Below are 27,336 nucleotides of genomic sequence, written 5' to 3' on the forward strand. Positions count from 1 at the left end.
TGTAGTGTCATGATATCACATATTGACATTTTGCATCCCATTTCACGAGATCGTGTTCTCACGTGCTAAAATGTTGTCACGCAGTTTTATGTTTTCACATGTTGCTTTACATATTGTCACATGTTATCACATTAACTTCACATGAGATCACACAAGATCATGTGTTCACATGTGAAATTCATGTGATTTTTCTGTAATGGTATCACTGTTTCTGTCTCTCTCTTTCCACCACAAACACACTCTGTTTGTCTGTCTGTTTCTCTGTCTCTGTCAATGCAGTCTGCAGCAGACTTCCCAGGATGAATTCTTCTTCCTAGACCACAGATCACCCAGTTTTCTCATTGCCTGCCCAACAAAAGTCCAGGCAGAGGCTTGTCCCAAAGGGCACCCTATTGTTTCAAACACAAAGTCTCACCACAAACAACACACTGCCGGCCTGGTGCCTTTCCACAATCTTCCAAGGATCTCAGTCCACCCACATAAAGATACATGACATTGGCAAGCAATTAGGCTGGTGACATCTGTTTCCCACTTATGCATAAGCATGTGCAAAATATTTGTAGGTTACATGACAGGAGGAGTGCGCACCAGCGCATTTTACGAACTAACTATGCGAATCATGCCCCGGCCAAACTTTGAGCTGTACGGAAAAACCGCACTGTTCTGTTTCTCACATCTGTCTTCCGTCCGGACCTTTAAATACTGCGAGATAGGTAAACAATCTGGAGGAGGGATCCTCTCATCCACTGATACCACTCTCAGCCAATGAGCGAAAGATCCCTAATCACTGTCAAGTAACTATCTTTGCCATTGGCTTGGAGCATGAAGCGGTCGCTAGGGAGCCACTCAAGCGTCGCGCTGAGCATGGTCCGGTGCTACTGTGTAGTAAACCAAGTAGAGCGAAGCGCAGCGCGAGAGTACCTGCTACTTTCCACTTGCTACTTTCCACTATGCGCGGTGCGGTGAAGCAAACCCACCGCTCTTGACGCCCCTACTGTATATCTCTCGCTGTGTACACTTGGCTACAGTTGTAGTTCTTAAAGGTGTTTGAATTCGACTCTCGTATAGGCTACCTATTTTAATGATTGTATGGGATTGCCCCAACGTTTATTTTCAAATAATTTACGTTTAATGCAAGACGTATAGTTTCTTCATGGCGTCTCAACAGCAGTCAAGAATTCAGTCGTATCTGGAGAAAAATAAAATTGGACCGCTGTTTGAGGTTAGTGCATTCTTCATTTCAACTAGCATATTTCACCTGTGCATGGCATTGAATGGGACACGCATGTTTTGCTGCAAGCCTGCAATTTATCAGCATCATAAGGCTATGCTTTGGTTTCAATGTAGAAACTTAGATTGATAAAATAGCCTACATGAAAGCGCGTACTATTAAATATAAAAACTAGGTTATACATGTATGGAAATTGCAAGACCCTCTCCCTGCAGTGAATTGGGAAATACAGAGAGCGCACCCCTTTCTGCCCGATAACGATCATCATCACAGATTCGATCTGCCTGCAAGATTGTAGTACGAAACCCACTCTCTGTAAATGTAGCTTTTGGAAAATATCATTATAAGGTAGCCAGCCATTAGTGGTTGTCTTGTCGCATACTTTCCCTGGCTACCAAGCATGCATGTCCTGGTCGTAGGCATCCACCCCCCTATGATTAGAAAGAGAGAGATGTTTCTGAAAGGTCCCGACGGGTTTACAGGCAGCACAAAGTGGGCAATATCATTCTGTGGAGCTCTAGGTAAAAGCGGTCGGGATAAACTGAGGTATCACACTGACACTGTGCTTGGAGGTTCCAAGCGGCACAAATGTTCACTGAAGAGAAGCAATAATGCTTTGTTTTGTATAGACAAAAGCACTATTAAAAGTGAGACATAGTCTAATAGAATGGAAGGATACATTATTAGGTAAAACAATGTAAATCATCTCACTCATCTTTCATCACAAAATGATCATTGCATTTCATCTGCTACAGTAATGTTTGACTTGAGATCATTGCCTGTTCTACCGTCTGACCATATTAAAATAGTGTACTGCATCTATATGGCTGTTTGGCTGGAGAGTGTTGTTCTCTACCTAGCTACCGTTCTGTTTGTGTAGGGAGTTAATGTAGGTGCTATCGTACAGGATATAGGCTGAGTTGGAACATGCAGATAAATACTAATAAAGAGAGAATTGCTGCAAGGCATCTGCCTGAAGGGGTACTGATTTAAGTGTGTGGGAAGGTTTGCATGTCTGTGGGAATCTGTTGTCTTCTGGTTTTCATTGACGTCTGTTTGAATGTTGTGTATCAGTCTAAGTTAATGACAGTATTGACTACCACAGCTATACAGCTACAGATACAGTTTTACAGTAGTGCATATAGACTACCCACTAGGCAAAACTGGTTGAATCAACATTGTTTCAATGCCATTTCAACCAAAAAATTCTATGTGATGAATTTTCACCCAACTTTTTAACTAAATCCAATGACATGGTGAAATGTTTTGTTGATTTCACGTTGAATTCACGTTAGTTGACAATGAATGAAATCAAAATGACGTCTGTGCCCAGTCGGTAGCAGCATAATAACTGGTTTTATTCTGGTAGATTCCTCCTTTAAATGTATCAGTCTGAGTTACTATAACGACAGTTGTGCTTACCACACCCCATCATGTTGGTATGATAAAAAGGGTCAGTCATGCTTGTTTGCTTCCCAAATGGAACCCTATGTAGCAGAGATGGTGCCATTTGGGACACATTGGCTGTTTCTCTAGACTGTGTTGGTATGATATCCCAGCTAGAAGAGTCAGTCATGCCTGTTTGCATCCCAAATGGAACCCTATGTAGCAGAGATGGTGCCATTTGGGACACATTGGCTGTTTCTCTAGACTGTGTTGGTATGATATCCCAGCTAGAAGAGTCAGTCCTGCTGGTTGTGTAGACGGTAGAGTCATATCTAATTAGAGGGTCAGATGGGGAGATTAACCCTCAGATGCTAGGGAGACACCGACGCCGCACAAACACAGACTGTTTCTCCCGAGGCTCCTCCACACACACACATACACCATCTGCGATAACAAAACTGAGTGTGTGTTGTGTTGCGCCGGGACATGTTTTTGTGGGAGGTTAAGAGAGAGAGAGCGAGAGAAAGAGATACAGATAGAGAGAGACATAGAAAGACAGAATGAGAGACAGAGCAAAGAGACAGAGCAAAGTATGTATATCTGTGTGTGGTGGTTGTACATGCACTGTGTGTGTGTGTGTGTGTGTGTGTGTGTGTCCTCATGCAGGTGTTTCACAAACTTCTGATCAGGTCGTCCTTTCCACTGAGCTGCGAATGTAGCAACACACACACATCACACTGCATTTTAATCAGTGCTGGCTAGTATCAAAGAGTGGCCCGGGCCAGCCAGCCCAGCACAGTGGACAGCTGCTAACGTAGCGACTATAGCTCTATAAACTCACATCACTGCTCCCTGCTAGTGTAATGACTATAGAGCTGTTAACTCACATCTCTGCTCCCTGCTAGTGTGACTATAGAGCTATAAACTCACATCACTACTCCCTGCTAGTGTAATGACTATAGAGCTGTTAACTCACATCACTGCTCCCTGCTAGCGTGACTATAGGGCCATAAACACACATCACTGCTCCCTGCTAGCGTGACTATAGAGCTATAAACTCACATCACTGCTCCCTGCTAGCGTGACTATAGAGCTATAAACTCACATCACTGCTCCCTGCTAGTGTGACTATAGAGCTATAAACTCACATCACTGCTCCCTGCTAGCGTGACTATAGAGCTATAAACTCACATCACTGCTCCCTGCTAGCGTGACTATAGAGCTATAAACTCACATCACTGCTCCCTGCTAGCGTGACTATAGATCTATAAACTCACATCACTGCTCCTGCTAGCGTGACTATAGAGCTGTAAACTCACATCACTGCTCCCTGCTAGCGTGACTATAGAGCTATAAACTCACATCACTGCTCCCTGCTAGCGTGACTATAGAGCTATAAACTCACATCACTGCTCCCTGCTAACGTGACTATAGAGCTATAAACTCACATCACTGCTCCCTGCTAGCGTGACTATAGAGCTGTTAACTCACATCACTACTCCCTGCTAGTGTAATGACTATAGAGCTGTTAACTCACATCACTACTCCCTGCTAGTATAATGACTATAGAGCTATAAACTCACATCACTACTCCCTGCTGGTGTGGCGGCAAAATACCTGTAAACTAGATTAGCAACTATAGCTCTGTACACTCACAACACTTCTCCCTGCTAGCGTAGCGACTCTAGCACTGTACTCTCACATCAGTTCTGACTGCTAACGTAGTGACTATAGCGCTGTACACTCACATCACTGCTTCCTGCTAGCGTAGCAACTCTAGCACTGTACACTCACATCACTGCTCACACTCGCATCACTGAAGTCGGAAGTTTACATACACCTTAGCCAAATGCAGTTTTTCACAATTCCTGACATTTAATTCTAGTAAGAATTCCCTGTTTTAGGTCAGTTAGGATCTCCACTTTATTTTAGAATGTGAAATGTCCGAATAATAGTACAGAGAATGATATATTTCAGATTTTATTTCTTTCATCACATTCCCAGTGGGTCAGAAGTTTACATACACTCAATTAGTATTTGGTAGCATTGCCTTTAAATTGTTTAACTTGGGTTAAATGTTTCGGGTAGCCTTCCACAAGCTTCCCACAATAAGTTGAGTGAATTTTGGCCCATTCCTCCTGACAGAGCTGGTGTAACTGAGTCAGGTTTGTACACGCTTTTTCAGTTCTGCTCACAAATTTTCTATGGGATTGAGGTCATGGCTTTGTGATGGCCACGCCAATACCTTGACTTTCTTGTCCTTAAGCCATTTTGCCACAACTTTTGAAGTATGCTTGGAGTCATTGTCCATTTGGAAGACCGATTTGCCACCAAGCTTTAACTTCCTGACTGTCTTGAGATGTTGCTTCAATATATCCACATAATTTTCCGGTTGGGATGGCTTCACGGTTGGGATGGTGTTCTTTGGCTTGCAAGCCTCTCACTTTTTCCTCCAAACATAACAATTTTCATTATGGCCAAACAGTTCTGTTTTTGTTTCATTAGACCAGAGGACATTTCTCCAAAAAGTACGATCTTTGTCCCCAAATGCTTTTGCAAACCGTAGTTTGGCTTTTTTTATGGAGGTTTTGGAGTAGTGGCTTCTTCATTGCTGAGCGGCCTTTCAGGTTATGTCGATATAGGACTCGTTTTACTGTGGATAAAGATACGTTTGTACCTGTTTCCTCCAGCATCTTCACAAGGTCCTTTGTGTTGTTCTTGTATTGATTTGCACTTTTTGCAACCAAAGTACGTTCATCTCTAGGAGACAGAACACGTCTCCTTCCTGAGTGGTATTACGGCTGCGTGGTCCCATGGTGTTTATACTTGCATACTATTGTTTGTACAGAAGAACGTGGCACCTTCAGGTGTTTGGATATTGCTCCCAAGGATGAATCAGACTTGTGGAGGTTTAAATTGTTTTTCCTGAGGTCTTGGCTGATTTCTTTAGATTTTCCCATGATGTCAAGCAAAGAGGCACTGAGTTTGGAGGTAGGCCTTGAAATACATCCATAGGTACACCGCTTCTAAAGCCATGTCATCATTTTCTGGAATTTTCCAAGCTGTTTAAAGGCATAGTCAACTTAGTGTATGTATGTAAACCTCTGACCCACTGGAATTGTGATACAGTGAATTATAAGTGGAATAATCTGTCTGTAAACAATTGTTGGAAAAATGACTTGTGTCATGCACAAAGTAGATGTCCTAACCGATTTGACAAAACTATTGTTTGTTAGCAAGAAATTTGTGGAGTGGTTGAAAAACAAGTTTTAATGACCCCAACCTAAGTGTATGTAAACTTCAGACTTCAACTGTACATTCTGACACTCGCATCAATTCTGACTCAGACAAACAGACCTGCCTGGTTGTCATTATGCCAGACACCCTCTCTCGGTCTCTTTGCATTTTTTCTCTTTCTTCTTTATCTTTCGCTCTGTTCATCTCTCCCTTTACCTCTTCATCTCTGTTTCTTGCCTCTCGTTTTCCATCTCTCTGTTTCTCTACCCTCTTTGCTCTCTCTCACTCTCTGTGACATGATGAGTGAATATAGAGTTCATATGTAGTGAAGGAAGGAAGACATGAAACCCAGCGTAGCTATCAGAAATGATTAAAGAGATGAGTATGAGTCTAGGTGTTTGCACCCTTAACGGAGTTGCCAACAACCGGATGTATCCGGTTTTCAAGGATACAGCTAATTCAATTTAGCTTCCTTTTCTCCTGGATACCGGATGTGCCAACTCTGCTCAGGCGTTTATTTTGTGCCTGCTACCTTAGGTTAAGGTGTTTGTAGCTGATTCCCTTGAAAGCTGAGTTTGTAGCTGATTCCCAAACAAGCTTTTGTCATATGGGTCCCCCAGTGTTCAGTAAAATGCATCTACGACTGAGGATGTGTACCAAAATGGCACCCTATTCAAATCTAATTTTATTGGTCACATACACATATTTAGTAGATGTTATTGCGGATGTAGCAAAATGCTGGTGTTCCTAGCTCCAACAGTGCAATTCACAACAATACACACAAATCTAAAAGTAAAATAATGGAATTAGGAAACAGATAAATATTAGGGCTAGCAATGTCTGAGTGGCATTGACTAAAAAACAGTATATACATATGAAATGAATTAAACCGTATGTAAACATTATTAAAGTGACCAGTGATTCCATGTCTATGTACATAGGGCAGCAGCTTCTAAGGTGCAGTGTTGAGTACATGGGTGGTAGCCGGCTAGTGATCGCAATTTAACATTCTGAGGGCCTTGAGATAGAAGCTGGATGATGTCGGAGTGTACAGGCCATGCCTCGGGTGATTGATGTCCTTGATGATTGCGGGCAGTGCAGTTGCCGTACCAGGCGGTGATACAGCCCGACAGGATGCGCTCAATTGTACATCTGTAAAAGTTTGTGATGGTCTTAGGGGCCAATTAGAATTTCTTCAGCCTCCTGAGGCTCTGTGTGGGTGAACCATTTCAGGCTGTCAGTGATGTGTATGCCGAGGAACTTGAAGCTTTTCACCTTCTCCACTGCAGTCCCGTTGATGTGAATAGGGAGGTGCTCTCTCTGTTGTCTCCTGAAGTGCACGATCAGCACCTTTGTTTTGTTGACTTTGAGGGAGAGGTTATTTTCCTGGCACCACTCCACAAGGGCCCCCACCTCCTCTCTGTAGGCTGTCTTGCCATTGTTGGTAATCAGGCCTACTACTGTTGTGTCATCTGCAAACTTGATGATTGAGTTGGAGGCGTACGTGGCCACGCAGTCATGGGTGAACAGGGAGTATCGAAGGGGGCTGTGCACATACCCTTGTGGGGCCCCTGTGTTAATGATTAATGTAGTGGAGGTGTTGGGGCCGCCCTGGGGGCGGCCCGTCAGGAAGTCCAGGACTTAGTTGGGCGGGGTTCAGATACAGGGTCCCGGGTTTAATGATGTGCTTGGAGGTTACTATGATGTTGAAGTCAATGAACAGCTAAATGCCTTTCATGATCGCTTTGAGGCAAGCAACACTAAAGCATGCATGAGATCACCGGCTGTTCCGGACGACTGTGTGATCACGCTCTCCGTAGCTGATGTGAGCAAGACCTTTAAACAGGTCAACATTCACAAGGCTGCGAGGCCAGATGGATTACCAAGACGTTTACTCAGAGCAGGCGTGGACCAACTGGCAAGTGTCTTCACTGACATTTTCAATCTCTCCCGAGTCTACAATACCTACATCTTTCTAGCAGACCACCATAGTCCCTGTGCTCAAGAAAGCGAAGGTAAACTGCCTAAATGACTATCGCCCCTCAATCACACTCCACACTGCCCTTTCCCACCTGGACAAAAGGAACACCTACGTGAGAATGCTGTTCATTGACTGCAGCTCAACGTTCATCTCCATAGTGCCCACAAAGCTCATCACTTTCTAAGGACCCTGGGACTAAACACCTCCCTCTGCAACTGGATCCAGGACTTCCGGACGGGCCACCCCAGGTTGTAAAGATAGGCAGCAACACATCTGCCAGGCTGGACTACAGGAAAAGGAGGGCGGAACAGGCCTCCATTAACGTTGATGGGGCTGTAGTGGAGTGGGTCCAGAGTTTCAAGTTCCTTGGTGTCCACATCTCCAACAAGCGATCATGGTCCGAACACACCAAGACAATCATGAAGAGTGGACGACAACACCTTTTCCCCCTCAGGAGAAAAAAAAAGATTTGGCATGGGTCCACAGATTCTCAAAAGGATAATTATACAGCTGCACCATCGAGAGCATCCTGGGTGGTTATATCACCGCCTAGTACAGCAACTGCTCGGCATTCGACTGTAAGGTGCTACAGAAGGTAGTGCATTCGGCCCAGAACATCACTGGGACCAAGTTCCCTGCCATCTAGGACCTATATACTAGGTGGTCTCAGAGGAAGGCCCAAAAAATTGTAAAAGACTCCAGTCACCCAAGTCATAGACTTTTCTCTCTGCTACAGCATAGCAAGCGGTACCAGAGCGCCAAGTCTAGGTCCAAAAGGCTCCTTAATATCTTCTAGCCCCAAGCCATAGGACTGCTGAACAATTAATCAAATGGCCACCCGGATATCTACATTGATTGCGATTGCATCATCTGTGGATCTGATGGGGTGGTATGCAAATTGAAGTGGGTCTAGGGTTTCAGGTAAGGTGGAGGTGATAAGACCCTTAACTAGCCTCTCAAAGCACTTCATGATGACAGAAATTACTGCTGATAGTCATTTAGTTCAGTTACCTTTGCTTTATAGCTTTGGTCCAAAGTAGCACTATTATATCGGCAATAGGGTGTGGTCATTCCACGATAATGGAATTACGCTGAGAATCCGATTGTTCCCTTTAAAAATGTAATGCTAAACAAACACATCTGTAGACATTGTAATCAAGGCCGGTCTGGACCTCCCAAAAAACGACGCCTGTGGATGTTGAAATCAAGGCCAGGGCTGACAAAAGGCCAGGGCTGACAAAAGGCCAGGGCTGACTGACAAAAATGTGACCACTTTTCAACGTCCATGGACGTCCGGTGTCGGTCAGTGCTCAGTGGGTGAAGATGCTGGTCACAGTAAATGGGAAGAGAGGGGGCTTATGGGTAGGTGTCAGTAAGAGCCCGGAGAGGTAACATAACTGGACAGAGATAATAGAGGCAGAGAGAGGGAGGTGTTTTCCAGATTGTTTATTAAACACGCACGCTTCGAACGCCAGACGACAGAAAGAGAAAGAAATCAGTTATCAGCTGAGCATAACAGTATGCCAGTGGAAGGGAGGACAGTAGGTCGCCTATGGTTTGCGACTATTATGATTTCCCATTGTAGAGTATTAAATTGCTGTAATTTCATTACATATTTTTCAGTATCTCTAATACCTTTTAAATACTATTTCTGGTAGATGTTAATTACAATGTTTAAAAATGTTTGCCTTCATTTTCCCAAAATATAGACATTTTTTGACACCCAATTTGATATACTCCTATGAACTTCACATGTTGGTGCTCATGGGTACATTTACATGGACATGGCCAGTGCCATTTGGGACATATGCTTCTTGATCATATCAGAGTCTATGTCATGTTAACACACCTTACAGAATTCTGTGAATATAGTGCATGAGTACATGTGTGTCTGCGTGTGTGTGTCGGCTTGGGTCTTTGCGGTGTCGCATAGCACAGAATGTATCTGACTGGCATTTTGATGAGAAAGCCTATCTCTATTTCACTACTGTTGTTTCATTGTTATAAATGGTTTTCTTCAGGAAGACTCCTGTCCTGGCTCTCTACAGTAACATGTTAATGGCACAACCTTAACAAGACAACAGTGCCATTTTAACCATGTCTGTTTGCAGGACATTGCACAACTTATTGATTGTGACTTGCCGTTCTAGGAGGGTATTTCATGACATAAAGACTTGGTTTTATGTCTCTTTTAGGCCTCTCTCTGTTTCTCTCTCTGTTTCTCTCACTCTCTCTCTCTTTGTGTGTTCCCTCTCTCTGTGTTTCACTCTTTCAGAACATTGGACTTTACTGTGCCCAGGGAATCCAGGGTATTGATTGTGGCTTGCAGGAGGGTATTTCATGATGAGGGCTGGTTGGTTTCGTGTCTCTCTGAGTTGTGTGTGTGTGTGTGTGTGGCTCTCTAAGGTGTGTTGTAGAAATATGACCCACCCCCCCTCCTCCTTGGTCTCCACGTCAACCCCACAATGAGGTCATCCTGCGTTCAGTATGCATGTACAGTAGGCAGTAGACTCCACCTGAAAGATGGTCCCCGCCTTCATTGTTCTCTTTCTCCCTCCCTCTCTCGTTCTTTCTCTCCCTCTCTCCCTTTCTTTCATTCTCTTTCTTTCTCTATCTCTCTCTCTCTTCTTCACCCCCTCTCGCTATCTTTCCCCCTCTCTCTCTTGCTCTCTCTCTCCCCCTTCCTCCCTCTTTCTCTCACCCTTTCTCTCTCTCTTTCAATGAAATTAAATTTGCTTTATTGGCATGACATTACAACATACATATTGCTAAAGCTTACTTTGGAGATTTACAATGTTAACATAATTAAAATAACAATAATCAATGTTGTCAACGGGACAACAGTAACAACAATCTCTCTCAGAGTAGATGTTGGAGAAGTGCAGTGATATTATAAACGGTCATTTATCCACCTCTACCCTGTCAAATCAATGGCTGTAACTAGTGGTACTGTATGTACTCTATGTAATCCACCTGCGTCATGATTCAAATATGTGTCCCAAATGGCCACCTATTTCTTATAGAGGGCTCTGGTCAAAAGGAGGGCATTATATATGGATCAAGGTACCATTTGGGACACATCCCCAAGTGTCTCTTTCAAGGTTATTAAAGAACGTTTGGAGTATGTGTGATATTATGGACATAACACTCTGACACAATCATCAGAGCTCTGACATGTCAATGACTGAGCTCATCTGGCAAATCTAGCGCTATAGGAATGGCAAGGTAGATGAGCAACGTTCATTGAGCTATAACTGTGTAGGCCTGTGTGTCAGTTTCAATATTTGTGAGTCAACTCATCGGTATTTGCTCTCAACTAATAAAACTGTTACTTGAAATGACCCTGTCAACCGTATAATTTAATATTACACTAAGATATTGAAAAGAGAGAAGGTATTTGTCTAAACAATACCTTCCAAAACTTGGAGCTCCACTCCAGAATAATTGTGGAAATTCAACTATTAATTATATGCCATGGCATATTCCCTGCCTGTCCTTTGGGAGAATGAGCTACTAGTCTCTTCCAATCAAACACCTACTCTTCCCAATTATTTAGCAGTCACTAAAAACTCTGTCCTTTTTAATGTTCTCTCAGAGCTCTTATATGACACCCACTGTTATTTCTATTTCCACTGTACAGTATAATTGATGCATGAAAAGGAAAAGGGCCAACTGTATATGAAGGTTAAGTTCCAAATGTCACCCTGTTTCATATATAGTGCACTACTTTTGACTGGATCCCTATTGGCCCTGGTCAAAAGTAGTGCACTGTTAGGGAATAGGGTGCCAATTAGGTGGCAGAGTAAGTAGTGAAATGGGAGGGTGGATAAAAGGTGTTAGGCTTTGGTTCTGTGTGTCTGAAACTTGGAATTATAATAGTTCCTACCATGATCTGTCAATCAAATCCATCCAATTAGGTCACCTCGGGTTTTATGTTTGAATAGAGGGATTGTTATAAATAGATGATACAATAGAGGAAACAGAAAGCACTGAACATAGCCAATTCCCCAGAGAACGTTGGCTTTGCCTCTTAGTTTGTTTCACTGGTGAAGTCTTCTTAATGAGATAAACTGTACATGTTTCAGTGGATGGGATTTAGCCGTGAGCTTTAGTGTGTGTCCCAAATGGCACGCTATTCCTTTTCATAGTGCACTACTTTTGACCAAAGCCCGTGGGGAATAGGGTGCCATTTGAGACACAGTCTACAGTTCTGTTCAGTTCTCCCCAGGAGGAAGCGCCTGCTTAATGAATAACTGTGTTTATCAGGGAAAGTTTTACTAGCCTCAGGACACGGACAATGCAAATGTGTAGCTGACAGAAAACTTGAATCTTTTGAAAATAAATACTTAATTATCTATCGAGAACTAAAGTCTCGTTCTGTTCATTGTTGAACTCGCGATGAGCGTTCACACTTTCCACTGACTTCCCATTTTTCATTTCCTTTTTAGATGATTTAATGTATTGAATTGTGATGCATTGCAGTAGATTCTACAATATCAGCATTATAGCAACCCATGAACACGAGTAGCATAAGTATGAACCACACACACACACACACACACAGTAAACAACATGTAGCATTAACTGTATTGCATGTGAATTTGATCCTACAGTAGTTTGCAGTTCTCAAGAAAATAGTGTACCCACATCCCTGACAGGGTTCATGGGATTCGATACTCTCATCTCCACTCTAATCTCATCTACGTTCAGTTGTACTACATTGTGTGTGTGTGTGTGTGCTCAGCATCTCCAGGGTCTCAACAAACACAGCTCTATAAAGAGGTCACTCAGAGTAACAGCACCAGTCTCTGACCTCTATTGATCTTCTGCTTTTCTGGGTAACTGATAGGAGGCAGAGAGACTGAGTGTGTGTGAGAAAGTGGGTTTGGCTGTGAAGCCCACAGGTTGTACTTTATGCTGCTTATGCTACACTACACTCTGAGAAAAAGGGGATATCTAGAATCTAAAAGAGTTGTCTGGCTGTCCCCATAGGAGTACCCTGTCCCCATAGGAGTACCCTGTCCCCATAGGAGTACCCTGTCCCCATAGGACTACCCTGTCCCCATAGGAGTACCCTGTCCCCATAGGAGTACCCTGTCCCCATAGGAGTACCCTTTTGGAACCCTTTTTTCTAAGAGTGTACTCTGTTAGTGATCCATAGCATAGACTGATCAGTCACTAAGTAAGTTAACATGCGCAGTAATACTTTGATATTAATCTGTTTATGGCAGTAGGCAGATTATGCAATAGTCATGTAAACACCTTACTCTGCTTATCTTAATAAATGTATCACTAGTCACTTTATACAATGGCACTTTAAATAATGGCACTTTAATAACGTTTACATATCTTACATTACTCATATCACATGTATATACTGTATTTTATACCACGTATTGCACCTTGCCTATCGCTCATCCATGTACTTAAATGTACATATTCTCATTCACCCCTTTAGATTTGTGTGTGTTAGGTAGTTGTTGGGGGAACTGTTAGATGACTTGTTAGATATTACTGAACTGTCGGAGCTAGAAGCAGAAGCATTTTTTTCTACACTCGCATTCAAATCTGCTAACCATGTGTATGTGACCAATGCCATTTGATTTGATCGGCGTACGGTCAAAATCGAAGTAAGCGTCAAAGTAAGCATCGAAGTAAGCATTCCAGCGGTGTATTTGATCTGCGAATGTGCCAGCACCAGCCGAGGGAGCCTCTCTCATTAGCGCCAATGAAGTGAGTTCGGAAGAACTGAACGTCTTAGAAGTAGTTTTCACATAGAAACTGTATATGTTCAAACTCAGAATCAAATATGCTTCCCAAAAATAACATGATCCCTGTAGTAGAACGTTTGTTTTGATTGCCGATTTCCCATCGGGTAGCCTGTTTTCAGATGTGTCCATGTAAACAGCATTATTAGGGACATCGTTCTTCTTGCAAAGTATGTAAACGTTTTAATGTAACTATTCAATTCATTGGCATGGAATCATACTCACTGTGTGAGTTAGTGGGACAAGAGTCAGGATTGGGTATGCGGTACTCCTCATCGATAGAGGTTGTTTATGCTGCCTACTCTTCACACATTTGTTGCTGATCCGTACTGTTTGTGTTCGGGGAAAGAGGTTGGCAGTAAATTGGGATCGGGGTAGGAGAGATGTTCCAGTACCTTTTTGGATGAATAACACACAATCAGACATTGGCCATAGAAGATTTAATTCATAACTGCGTGACTGCATGGCCAGGCACGACTCCAACACCATCACCAGGACAACAACCTCTCCCTCAATGTGAGCAAGACAAAGGAGCTGATCGTGAACTACAGGAAAAGGTGGGGCTGTAGTAGAGTGGGTTGAGAGTTCAAGCTTTTTGGTGTCCACATCACCAACGAACTATCATGGTCCAAACATATCAAGACAGTTGTGAAGAGGGCACGGCAAAACCTTTTCCCCCTCAGGAGACTGAAAAGATTTGGCAGGGTCCCCAGATCCCTAAAGGGCTTTACAGCTGCACCATCGAGAGCTTCCTGACCGGTTGCATCACCGTCTGGTATGGCGACTGCTAGGCATCTGAACGTAAGGCCTATATACTAGGCGGTGTCAGAGGAAAGCCCATAAAATTGTCAGAGACTCCAGTCACCCAAGTCATAGACTGTTTTCTCTGCTATCGCACGGCAAGCGATCCCGGAGCGCCAAGTCTGGGACCAAAAGTCTCTTCAACAGCTTCAACCCCCAAGCCATAAGACTGCTGAACAATTAATAAATCGCCACCGGACAATTTACATTGACCCCCCCCATATCTATGCATAGTCACTTCACCCCCACCTACATGTACAAATTACCTCAACTAACTTGTACCCCCGCACACTGACTCGGAACTGGTGCCTCCTGTATATGGCCTCGTTATTGTTATTCTTATTGTGTTACTTTTTATTATTACTTTTCATTTTAGTCTACTTGGTAAATATTTTCTTAACCCTTCTTGAACTGCACTGTTGGTTAACTTCTTGCGGATCATTGGGACACTACCGTCCCACCTGACCAACATCCGGTGAAAGCGCCAAATTCAAATGACAAAAATCGTAATATTAAACATTCATGAAAATGCAAGTGTTATACATCAGTTAAAAGCTTACCTTCTTGTTAATCCAGCCGCTTTGTCAGATTTCAAAAAGGCTTTACGGCGAAAGCACACTACAAAACAAATGGTCCTTTTGTTCGATAAAGTCCTTCTTTATATCACAAAAAAGTATATTTCATTGGTGTGCTTGAGTCAGTATTCCACCGGTTTCCCTCGTTCAAAATGCATACAAATGAATCCCACAAGTTACCAATAAACTTCTTCCAAACATATCAAACAACGTTTCTAATCAATCCTCAGGTACCCTAATATGTAAATAAATTATCAAATTTAAGACGGAGAATACCGGAGACCATTACCGGAGATAAATAACGAAGTGCACACCCTCACTGAAACGCGCAACAAACACTACAGCCAAAATGGGAGCCACTTAGAAAAACTACAAATTCTAGCTTATTTTTCAAAAAACAAGCTGAAACTCTTTCTAAAGACTGTTGACATCTAGTGGAAGCCTTAGGAACTGCAATCTGGGAGGTCTTCCTTTTATATTCCCATTCCCAGCCATTGTAATCAGTGGTGAGCTGATTACAATGGATCTGGATGGATTGTCCTCGTGTTTTCACCTGCCATATCAGTTCTGTTATACTCATAGACATTATTTTAACAGTTTTGGAAACATGCATATCCTAGCTTCTGGGCCTGAGTAACAGGCAGTTTACTTTGGGCACCTTATTCATCCAAACTTCCGAATACTGCCCCCTAGCCCGAAGAAGTTAAGGGCTTGTATGTAAGCATTTCATGGTAAAGTCTACACTTGTTGTATTCGGCGCATATGACAAATAAAGTTTGATATGATTTGATCATCAAGTTTGCCGATGACACAACAATGGTAGGCCTGATCACCAACAACGATGAGACAGCCTATAGGGAGGAGGTCGGAGACCTGGCCGTGTGGTGCCAGGACAACAAACTCTCCCTCAACGTGATCAAGACAAAGGAGATGATTGTGGACTACAGGAAAAGGAGGACTGAGCACGCCCCCATTCTCATTGACGTGGCTGCAGTGGAGCAGGTTGAGAGCTTCAAATTCCTTGGTGTCCACATCACCAACAAGCTAGAATGGTCCAAACACACCAAGACAATCGCGATGAGGGTACAACAAAGCCTATTCCCCCTCAGGAGACATAAAATATTTGGCATGGGTCCTCAGATCCTCAAAAAGGTTTAACAGCTGCGCCATCGAGAGCATCCTGAGTGCTTGCATCACTGCCTGGTATGGCAACTGCTCAGCCTCCGACCGCAAGGCACTACAGAGGGTAGTGCATACGGCCCAGAACATCACTGGGGCCACCCAGAACCTTTTTTCTTAAAATGTGATTTGATTTTTTAACATAATCCTGGACAGTCAATTTATTTTTTAAAGATTATCATAATTTGGAAGATATCTCTGTAAATTTAATCCCATGTCGTGGTATGTTGGATGCAGGGTCCACTGAGGGATCAAGTAACATGGTATGTTGGATGCAGGGTCCACTGAGGGATCAAGTAACATGGTATGTTGGATGCAGGGTCCACTGAGGGATCAAGTAACATGGTATGTTGGATGCAGGGTCCACTGAGGGATCAAGTAACATGGTATGTTGGATGCAGGGTCCACTGAGGGATCAAATAACATGGTATGTTGGATGCAGGGTCTACTGAGGGATCAAGTAACATGGTATGTTGGATGCAGGGTCCACTGAGGGATCAAATAACATGGTATGTTGGATGCAGGGTCCACTGAGGGATCAAGTAACATGGTATGTTGGATGCAGGGTCCACTGAGGGATCAAGTAACATAGTATTTTGGATGCAGGGTCTACTGAGGGATCTAGGAACATGGTATGTTGGATGCAGGGTCCACTGAGGGATCAAGTAACATGGTATGTTGGATGCAGGGTCCACTGAGGGATCAAGTAACATGGTATGTTGGATGCAGGGTCCACTGAGGGATCAAGTAACATGGTATGTTGGATGCAGGGTCCACTGAGGGATCAAGTAACATGGTATGTTGGATGCAGGGTCCACTGAGGGATCAAATAACATGGTATGTTGGATGCAGGGTCCACTGAGGGATCAAGTAACATGGTATGTTGGATGCAGGGTCCACTGAGGGATCAAATAACATGGTATGTTGGATGCAGGGTCCACTGAGGGATCAAGTAACATGGTATGTTGGATGCAGGGTCCACTGAGGGATCAAGTAACATAGTATTTTGGATGCAGGGTCTACTGAGGGATCTAGGAACATGGTATGTTGGATGCAGGGTCCACTGAGGGATCAAGTAACATGGTATGTTGGATGCAGGGTCCACTGAGGGATCTAGGAACATGGTATGTTGGATGCAGGGTCCACTGAGGGATCAAGTAACATGGTATGTTGGATGCAGGGTCAACTGAGGGATCAAGTAACATGGTATGTTGGATGCAGGGTCCACTGAGGGATCTAGGAACACGAACACGTTAACCCAGAGTTATTGGAATCATATTGAGATATATTCACAATAACCACTTGGGAGAGAAGGTTGGGATACTGCATCTCATAGTAGAGAGTAGTGAATAACCTTGAGAAGTGAGTCTATCCAAACGTGCTTCAGTCCCCCCACCCCACCAAGGCTCTCCAGTAAAGGGGGTAGTTTGTCATTTAGCCTAGACCCAACCTCCCAACCAATTTGTTTATTCATTCACCCATCTATTTAAATCTACACCTCGATACAAGGTCTACGGCTTTGTCCCGAGTGGCACCCAATTCCCTACTTTTGTCCGGAGCCCTATGGACCCTGGTCAATAGTAGTGCACTATATAGAGTATAGATTGCCATTTGGGACAGACACAACATCAATGAATAGAACATGAGAAGGTGCTTTCCTTCAGCACTTAGCTAACCACTGACCATTGATTATACAAGACAGTGATGTTGTGTGTGGGTGGGTTTGTAAGTCTCCGTATTATACAGGACAGTAATGGATTTACCGTCACATGGGAAGGTGACCTATTGCTTACGTCCTACAAGATAGCAAGGCCAAATAGAGAGGGAGAGAGAAATGCCATGTATATGGAGGTAGTTAATTAGTTTGACTCGTTAGTCACCTTGGTAAAGACAATGGATACGTCCCAAATGGCACCTTATTCCCTTTATAGTGGACTACTACCCATGGGCTCTGGTCAAAAGTAGTGCACTACATAGGCAATAGGTTGCCATTTGGAACCATGCATAGTTAGTGGTCACAGTGCAGCAATGTAATATTGTTCATGACGGGGGGAGTCTCCTATGCAGAAAAACCCTGTGACCCCAGTCTTTATGTTGGTATATATCTATCCTTCATTTGGACAGACTGAAACAGGAGCAGAGGAGGCTGGAGAGGGAAGGATGGCTCATAATAATGGCTGGAGTGAATGGAATGATTCCATTAATTCCATTTCAGCCATTACTGTGAGCCCATTCTCTAATTTAAAGTGCCACCAGCCACCACTGAACACGGGTATATTTTCAGTCGGACCAAACTAAGCAATACTTCAGTAGCTCGCAGACAATTGTGATCTTTATTAGTTCTCTCTAATAGAATCTGTGGAGTGACAAATTGAATGCTGCGGATGCACACAGAGATGTCAATAAAATCAATTTTTAGAAGAAGGATTGTGTTTCCCTGGTCGTAATTGATAATGACTACATGACAGCAGAATTGAAACCGTAGCCCATTTAATCAACGGGTCTTGTCTCTGAGGAGGAAGGGAGGAAGGGAAGAGCTTTTGATGCAAGGACTGTCCATCCATGTTATCAAATATATAGCTTTCACCATGGGCTCTATTCCATCCGTGCCATCAAATATATAGTTTTAACCATGGGCTCTATTCCATCCGTGTCATCAAATATATAGTTTTAACCATGGGCTCTATTCCATCCGTGTCATCAAATATATAGTTTTAACCATGGGCTCTATTCCATCCGTGTCATCAAATATATAGTTTTAACCATGGGCTCTATTCCATCCGTGCCATCAAATATATAGTTTTAACCATGGGCTCTATTCCATCCGTGTCGCGGACGTTCAGCATTTCAGCGTGATGGAAATTTAAGGGCAACGTTCCCACTTTTGTGGAGACTGGATTCACGGTTAAACGCTGCATAATAGGAAGTTACCTTTACATTTCTATCACACAATCTGTAATACTTCAGCGACACAGATTGAATAGAGCCCCATGTTTTAAGGCTATACAGTGTTTGTTTATATTTACACTTTTTTTTTGGGGGGGGGGGGGGGGATCAGTTTTAATATTGCAGATAGATTGTAGCTTCCATCAATGTAATTGTCTGCATCATTTCCAATCCTCCATATATTTTTTTGTAAATAAATATATTATTTTCTCCTAAACCTACCACACCTCCCTTAACTAGAGTAAACTAATGGACAACAACACTTAGGCTTTTACTTCCATACTATATACATTTTACAGACACAGTATATTTTACATTAGTTATTGTTTGTTTGTTCTTAGTCCCATCCGTCATCTATATTTGCATTGTTTACAAACATTGGAGTTAAACAAGCTTATATTTTTGGTTCTGATGGTATACGACAGTTGAACTAAGCTAATTAGGTATTTCTAAACTATATTCTTTAAGAATCAATGGGCATATATCATTAATTTATAAGTCCAAAGATGGATGTAGTAACTAAGGATGCTAGTTTTAAATACTCGTATAAGACAGGGTTAACACAGGTCCCCTGCAGCCAGACACTATTAGTGTAATTACTGTAGAGAGCTGAACACACAGCCTTAGGCCTGCCATCCACCGTCCTGGGAGGATAGAGGAGAGAGGGAGAGAGGGACTGGGGGAGAGATGGAGGGAATTAAGAGCATAGAGGAAGGATATAGATCAGAGCGAGAAAGGAGATAGATTGAGGAGACAGACCGAAGAGAGAGCAAGTGGGAGAAAGAGAGACATAACGAGAGAGCGAGAAGGCAGTCAGGCTGTGCACCACGGATGTCTGCCGTTATCATTGGCCTGCTGTAGCCTGCAGACCCGGCCTACGTCCCAAATGGCACCCCATTCCCTTTATAGTGTACTACCTTTTATTATTTTAATTTTTAATTTTACTCCTTTTTCTCCCCAATTTCGTGGTATCCAATCTTGTCTCATCGCTACAACTCCCGTACGGGCTCGGGAGAGACGAAGGTTGAAAGTCATGCGTCCTCCGAAACACAACCCAACCAAGCCGCACTGCTTCTTAACACAGCACATCCAACCCGGAAGCCAGCCGCACCAATGTGTCGGAGGAAACACAGTGCACCTGGCGACCTTGGTTAACGCGCACTGCGCCCGGCCCGCCACAGGAGTCCCTGGTGTGCGATGAGACAGGGACATCCCTACCGGCCAAGCCCTCCCTAACCCAGACGACGCTAGGCCATTGTGCGTCGCCCCATGGCGCTGCAGTACAGCACCCTTAACCACTGCGCCACCCGGGAGGCTTAGTGCACTACTTTTGACAAGGGCCCATAGGGTTTCTGGTCAAAAGTAGTGCACTATATAAGGATTAGGATGTCATTTGGAACATATCCCATGCTGTAACATAACATGCTGCAACGAAGGACCCTACTGGCTAATACTGGGATTGATGGAATGGTCTTATTCATGTTCCGTAAGATGAACTCCTTTGATATGGAGACCCATGACAGTCACCTCATGGAGGCTTGTCTGACCAGAGAAGCAGAGGGAGTGTATGGGTGGGTGTTTGTGCATGTGCCCATGCAGGGCCAGTTCCCTAAACGGTTGCTTAGGGCCCCATGGCAAAATGTGTAGAATTATAGGAATTTCACTTTAAAACAAAATGTTTTTTCTCTCTTCTGTCAAAAGGGGTCCGCTAAAATGTTTTTTTTACAAGGTGAGGGGCCACCCAACCAAATCTCGCCCCCAAAAAGCTAAAGCTGGCTGTATATATGTGTGTGTGTGTGTGCCCACTCCACAGTGTGTCCCCTGGCACTGACAGTCTGGTGGCTGTGCCCTCTCTCCCACGTTCCCCCTGTTTTCCTCTCTTCCGCACGATCTCCCCTTCTCTCGTCTGCCTGCTGATTCAAGGTCTGGAATTTCTCCAGAGAGTCCTATCCCTAGCTCCTCTCCTCCGTCCTCCACCAAAACAGTCCCATGCATCACTCATTCATTCTTGTCTTCCTCCACATCCCCTGTTCCCAGCCCCTCTTCTATTAATGAAGCTACTTTAGTGATAAAGCAACAACAACACGGTCTGCATCAGGCTACTGGAATAGAAAAATAGAGTGAGTGAGATGAACAACATATGGAGGGAGAGAGAGAGACTTACAGAGAGAGATATAAGTGCTGTGTGTTTTTTTGTCATCATATAGCAGTGTACCTTTGGGAGTCCTTGAGAGCTGGGTAGGGCAAGAAGGTGGTCTTTCTCCCTCTGTCTTTCTCTCTCTTGGCTAGCTGACAGCTTGTCTATTAGTGCCAACAGACTGCTGAGGGACAGTGCTGAGCTATCAGGAAGTATTGGTCACACACACACAACTGCATGGTCACTTTGTCTAGCACATACACACACACACACACCGAGCCCCCCATATTGAATGCTATTGTGCTGATGTACATCAATCCCTATCTAACCCTAACAGTGTTAATGTCTACTCCTGTGAGACAGAGTTGTTGACCCAAATTCATCAGTACATCAGAGTGGGGCTCCCCCTCGTCAGGAGAAATGTGATCACCAATCAACGTGTGGTTATGAGATGAGGCGTCACGCTTTATTTAAAGCACCTCATTACCATACTAAGTGAATGTGTCAGTTCCGGTTGCTTTGCCTGCTGCAATAGTATGTTTGTGACATACAATACGCTGTGTATTACTGCTGTAGTACACAGAAACTGAAACACACACACACACTACATCCTTTTCTCGCCGCAGAAAATGTTTACTCCTCCTCAGGAACACCGGGGTATTTAACAACACGCTGCTCAATTGGCTTCCTGAACACGTGTGTGTGTGTGTGTGTGTGTGTGTGTGTGTGTTGGCTTCCTGAGCAAAACCATAAATTATAGGCTTTACTTTATAGACTTCCTGTTGCTAGGTTAGTTTAATTACCAACTGGAGCCACATACACACACACAAACAGGCACACACAGAGCTACTAAACACTAATTATAACTGTTACATCCCACCACTGCTAGTGGGTTTTTAATTCACTTTAGTAGTTGTATGGCACACGCCTTTTGATCTAAGCACCCCCCCACCTCTCTCTCTCTCTCTCTCTCTCTCTCTCTCTTTCTCTCTCTCTCTCGGTCAGTGTGTATCAATAGGAAACAGTCTTAGTGTGTGTGTGTGTGTGTGTGTGTGTGAGTTCGGGTGTGTGTGTGCGTGCTTACCTACATGAGCGTGTCAGTGTCTTAGTAGCTAAATAATCCAGCTTTAACATATAGAATGTGGTAAGATTATCACTGTAGCTGCAGGGGAAATCTAATCCTCTGCTTATCAGGGGATTTTGATTCCTCAGCAATACTGCTTTTTTAAGACATCACCTGTATGAGGCAGAGCATCTCGTGTCAGTGAGTTTGGAATTGAATTTTGGAATTGAATTCATGCGCTGTATCTCCCTCCCTCCCCCTCTCTCCCCCCATCTCTCTCTCTCTCTCACACACACACACGGTGGTTGACATATACTGTAGCCTACTGCTGCTGCTAGGTGGCATTAAGCTTCTCTATATAGACAAGAAGGGCCAGGCAGGCAGGAATATCCCCCTGACCAATTACCAATTACAGGAGGACTTCTCTCTGCACAGCCAAGACCAGTCTCGCTGACTAAGGTATTCATTAGACACTGAAACACAAACGCATGCACACACACATAGGAACACACACACCCAAGCTCACACATGCACGCACACACACGCAAAAACAAGAAATGGCTTTTGTCTTTTGAACTCAGAGGCACGGTAATGATATAATTGCCCACCTCAGCTCTGGCACTGGGTCTATGCTGAGTACTGTAGGTGCCACCAGCCCACCCGTGTGTGTGTGTGTGTGTGCGTGTGTGTGTTTGTGTGTTGCTCTAAGCTGGGTAGGGGCCACCCAGACCTGTACTGCATTGTGGCATTTCTGGTGTAAGCAGAGTTCACAAGTTCATCCCCATAGCCCAGATATAAAACACACACACGGGTGGGCTGGTGGCACCTACTCAGCATAGACCCAGAGCCAGAGCGCACACAACCCACCGGAGCTACGAAACACTAATTAGAACTGTTACATCCCACCATCATTAGTGTGTTTATAATTGAGTGCTGCGCGTACAGCAGAAATTCACTTTAGTACTTGAGTGGCAAATGCCTTTTGATCTGAGCACAATGACCCCCCCCCCTCTTTGTGTTTCAATAACAAGTAGTCCGTGTGTGTGTGTATGTGCTTGCAGGTAGAGTATATGTGAGCTTCTGCACTTGACAGTGTTTCAGTAGTGAAACAGCCTGAGTAGCTAAATCATCCAGCTTTAACATGTGGAGAGATTATCTCTTAACGTGGAGAGATTGTCTCTTAACGTGGAGAGATTGTCTCTTAACGTGGAGCGATTGTCTCTTAACGTGGAGAGATTGTCTCTTAACGTGGAGAGATTGTCTCTTAACGTGGAGAGATTGTCTCTTAACGTGGAGAGATTATCTCTTAACGTGGAGAGATGATCTCTTAACGTGGAGGGATTGTCTGTGAACGTGGAGAGATTGTCTCTTAACGTGGAGAGATTGTCTCTTAACGTGGAGAGATTATCTCTTAACGTGGAGAGATTGTCTCTTAACGTGGAGAGATTGTCTCTTAACGTGGAGAGATTATCTCTTAACGTGGAGAGATTATCTCTTAACGTGGAGAGATGATCTCTTAACGTGGAGAGATTGTCTGTGAACGTGGAGAGATTGTCTCTTAACGTGGAGAGATTATCTCTTAACGTGGAGAGATTGTCTCTTAACGTGGAGAGATTATCTCTGTAGCTGCAGGGGATTTGGATTCCTCAACAACACTGCTTCTTTTAAGACATCACCTTTTTTGGGGGCAGAGCATCCCATGTTATTGAGTCTTTTGGAATTGAATTTGTGAGGTTTCTCTCTCTCTCACTGGTTGAGATGTACTGTAGCCTACAGCTGTTGCCATTAAACTGCTCTGCACAGACACAAAGGCCAGGCAGGCATGTCCCACTGACCAATGACCTACTGTACTCTCTGCACGGTCAAGACTAGCGTAGCTGACTAAGGTATTACACACGTTCTCGCACAGAAACACAAACATACATTTTAGTAGAAGCTCTTATCTAGACCAATTTACAGGTGTGAGATCATACATTTTAGTAGAAGCTCTTATCTAGACCAATTTACAGGTGTGAGATCATACATTTTAGTAGAAGCTCTTATCTAGACCAATTTACAGGTGTGAGATCATACATTTTAGTAGAAGCTCTTATCTAGACCAATTTACAGGTGTGAGATCATACATTTTAGTAGAAGCTCTTATCTAGACCAATTTACAGGTGTGAGATCATACATTTTTTATACTGGTTCCACGTGGGAATGGAACCCACAACCCTGGCATTGCAAGCGCCATGCTATACCAACTGAGCCGCATGGGACCTGGGTTGATGGCACTGAGTCAGTGGACCCAGCACGGGGTGCATGCTGGGTAGGTGCCACCAGCCCAGCCCTCTACTGCATTTCTGGTGATAGCTTCAGCTAATCTGACTGAGTTTCAAGCAGAGTTCATCCCCATAGCCCTGATCACACACACACACACACGCACACACACACGCAGACGCACACACACACACACGGAAATAGACTAACTTTGCAGAGCCCTTCTAAGAATGTAGTTTATTATCAGTAGCTGCTGAATTACACTCACTGTGCTGTAAGTGGTGCTGGTTTGTGTAGTGTTTCTAATCAGGTTAAGTTCCACATGATTTTCTTCTCTGCGTGAAGCTGTCATGACTAAAATGCAGGTATTTCTGTACTGAGCTCATATTTCATGGGAATGCAAATGTTCTTGTTCATGATCCCTTTTTGAACAACATGTTGGCTGTCATGGTTTGGCTTGTCAAGGATTGTGGTTGTACCCTCAAATGGCACCCTATTCCCAGTAGTGCACTATCTAGGGAATAGGGTGCCATTTGGGACGCAGGTACTGTATCTAATTAGGCATGTGGCAGATCAGAAAGCGAATACCCATCAGACAGTCTGTCAGAGCAGCATGCCAAGTCAGGTGACCTCAACCCCTGCTACCTCTCTCTTTAACTTCTGTCGTCTTTCCTCTGTTCTCTCTATCTTTCTCCCTTCTCTCCTTTTCCTTCTGCTTTCTGTCCAGATCTTTCTCTTCTTCATCTCGTCTTCATCACCTTCTCCTTTACCTGTTCTCCTTTCTCTCCACTCCTCCTCCTACGTTTCCCCATTCTAGTCATCTCTATCATCTCTGTCATCTCTCTTTCTCTATTTCCTTTTCCTGTATCTCCCTCTGCCCTTGTCTGTCCAGCCGCCTGTCTGATTTTTTCTACCTCTCTCCTTCCTCCCTACAGCTTCACCTCTCCTTCTCTCCATCTCTCTCCCTCTCCCCAGTCTGTTCGTCCGTCTGTCTGGCTGCTCTCTGTTCGGCCCTCCTTCCTCAATCTCTCTCTCTCTCTCTCTCTCTCTCTCTCTCTCTCTCTCTCTCTCACTCTCTCTCTCTCCCTCTTTATCTCCCTCGCACTCTCCTCCCCAATTTTGTCAGTCTGCCTGAGTGCTACCTGTTCTGCCCTCTCTTTTTTCTCCCTCGGAATTCATCCCACGCTCACCTTCTCATCTCCTCCGTCTGTCTAACTGTTTTCTATTCTCCCCATCTATCTCCTTCTCTCTCTCTCTCTCTCTCTCTCTCTCTCTCTCTCTCTCTGTCTCTGTCTCTCTGTCTCTCTGTCTCTCTGTCTCTCTGTCTCTCTGTCTCTCTGTCTCTCTGTCTCTCTGTCTCTCTGTCTCTCTCTCTCTCTCTCTCTCTCTGTCTCTCTGTCTCTCTGTCTCTCTGTCTCTCTCTCTCTCTGTATCTCTCTCTCTCTCTCTCTCTCTGTCTCTCTCTCTCTCTGTGCCTCTCTCTCTTTCTCTCTCTGTGTGTCTCTGCGTCTCTCTCTTTCTCTCTCTCTCTCTCTCTCTGTGTCTCTGCATCTCTCTCTTTCTGTCTCTCTCTCTTTCTCTCTGTGTCTATCTCTGTGTCTCTCTCTCTCTCTCTCTCTTTCTCTCTCTCCATCTCCTTCTCTCTCTGTCTATTAGTGTCTCTCTCTCTCTTTCTCTCTGTGTGTGTCTCTCTCTCTCTCTCTTTCCCCCACTCTTAATTCCCCCTCTTTCTTTCTCTCTCTCCTCCCCTGTCTCTCTGTCTATCTGTCTGACGTGTCTTTTGTTCTGTCTTGATAGGAGATGATGACCAGTCTGATAAGCGAGACCCCAGATCACCCTATTCCTTTTCTCATCAATCACCTGCAGACCAAGCAAGGCAGCCCCGGCAAGCTGCACAGGACACTGTCGGGCTCCGCCGCACTGTGGGCCCAGAGCTCTGCAGGTAGGAACACACACACACACACAGACCCACACGCAGATGCTCACATAATGTGCTATATTATAAGTACATGCATATGCACACAATCACGCACACATGTACCACACATACATTGCATTCAGTCTCTTTCACTTGTTCCCCATTTTATTACATTACATGTATAAAAACTGAAATATCACATTGACATACAGTACCAGTCAATGCATGTGATGCATCACTCTCCTTCTTGGTCAAATAGCCCTTATACAACCTGGAGGTGTGTTTGGGTCATTGTCCTGTTGATAAACACATGGAAGTCTATCACTGCAGAATGCTGTGGTAGCCATGCTGGTTAAGTGTGCATTGAATTCTAAATAAATCACTGACAGTGTCAACAGCAAAGCACCCCCACACCTCCTCCTCCATGTTTCACGGTGGGAACCACACGTCGGGAGATAATCCGTTCACCTACTCTACGTCTCACAAAGACACGCGGTTGGAACCAAAAATCTCAAATTTGGACCAAAGGAGTTCTTTACATTTTTTTCTGGATTGACTGACCTTCATGCCATGAAGCTGGTTGAGAGAATGCCAAGAGTGTGGAAAGCTGTCATCAAGGCAAAGGGTGGCTATTTGAAGAACATCAAATATAAAACATATTTTGATTTATTTAATACTTTTTTGGTTACTACATGATTCCATATGTGTTATTTCATAGTTTTGATGACTTCACTATTATTCTACAAGGTAGAAAATAGTAAAAATAAAGAAAAACCCTTGAATGAGTAGGTGTGTCCAAACTTTTGACTGGTACTGTAAGTATTCAGACCCTTTACGCAGTACTTTGTTGAAGCA

The 27,336-nt window shown here is 43.9% G+C and overlaps 1 protein-coding gene across 1 annotated transcript in view; it reads left to right on the forward strand.

The window, feature by feature from the left end:
- The first annotated feature begins 1,101 nt into the window (after positions 1 to 1,101).
- c15h8orf34 (chromosome 15 C8orf34 homolog) overlaps positions 1,102 to 27,336 on the forward strand; it is a 154,561-nt gene continuing 128,326 nt past the window's right edge. The window contains exons 1-2 of the mRNA XM_071105144.1: positions 1,102 to 1,222; positions 26,361 to 26,505. Coding sequence (XP_070961245.1) covers positions 1,154 to 1,222; positions 26,361 to 26,505 — 214 coding nt within the window. The 5' untranslated portion in view covers positions 1,102 to 1,153. The remainder of the gene's footprint in view (positions 1,223 to 26,360; positions 26,506 to 27,336) is intronic.

Source organism: Oncorhynchus clarkii, chromosome 15, assembly GCF_045791955.1.
Source record: "Oncorhynchus clarkii lewisi isolate Uvic-CL-2024 chromosome 15, UVic_Ocla_1.0, whole genome shotgun sequence".
Taxonomy (NCBI): Eukaryota; Metazoa; Chordata; class Actinopteri; order Salmoniformes; family Salmonidae; genus Oncorhynchus; species Oncorhynchus clarkii.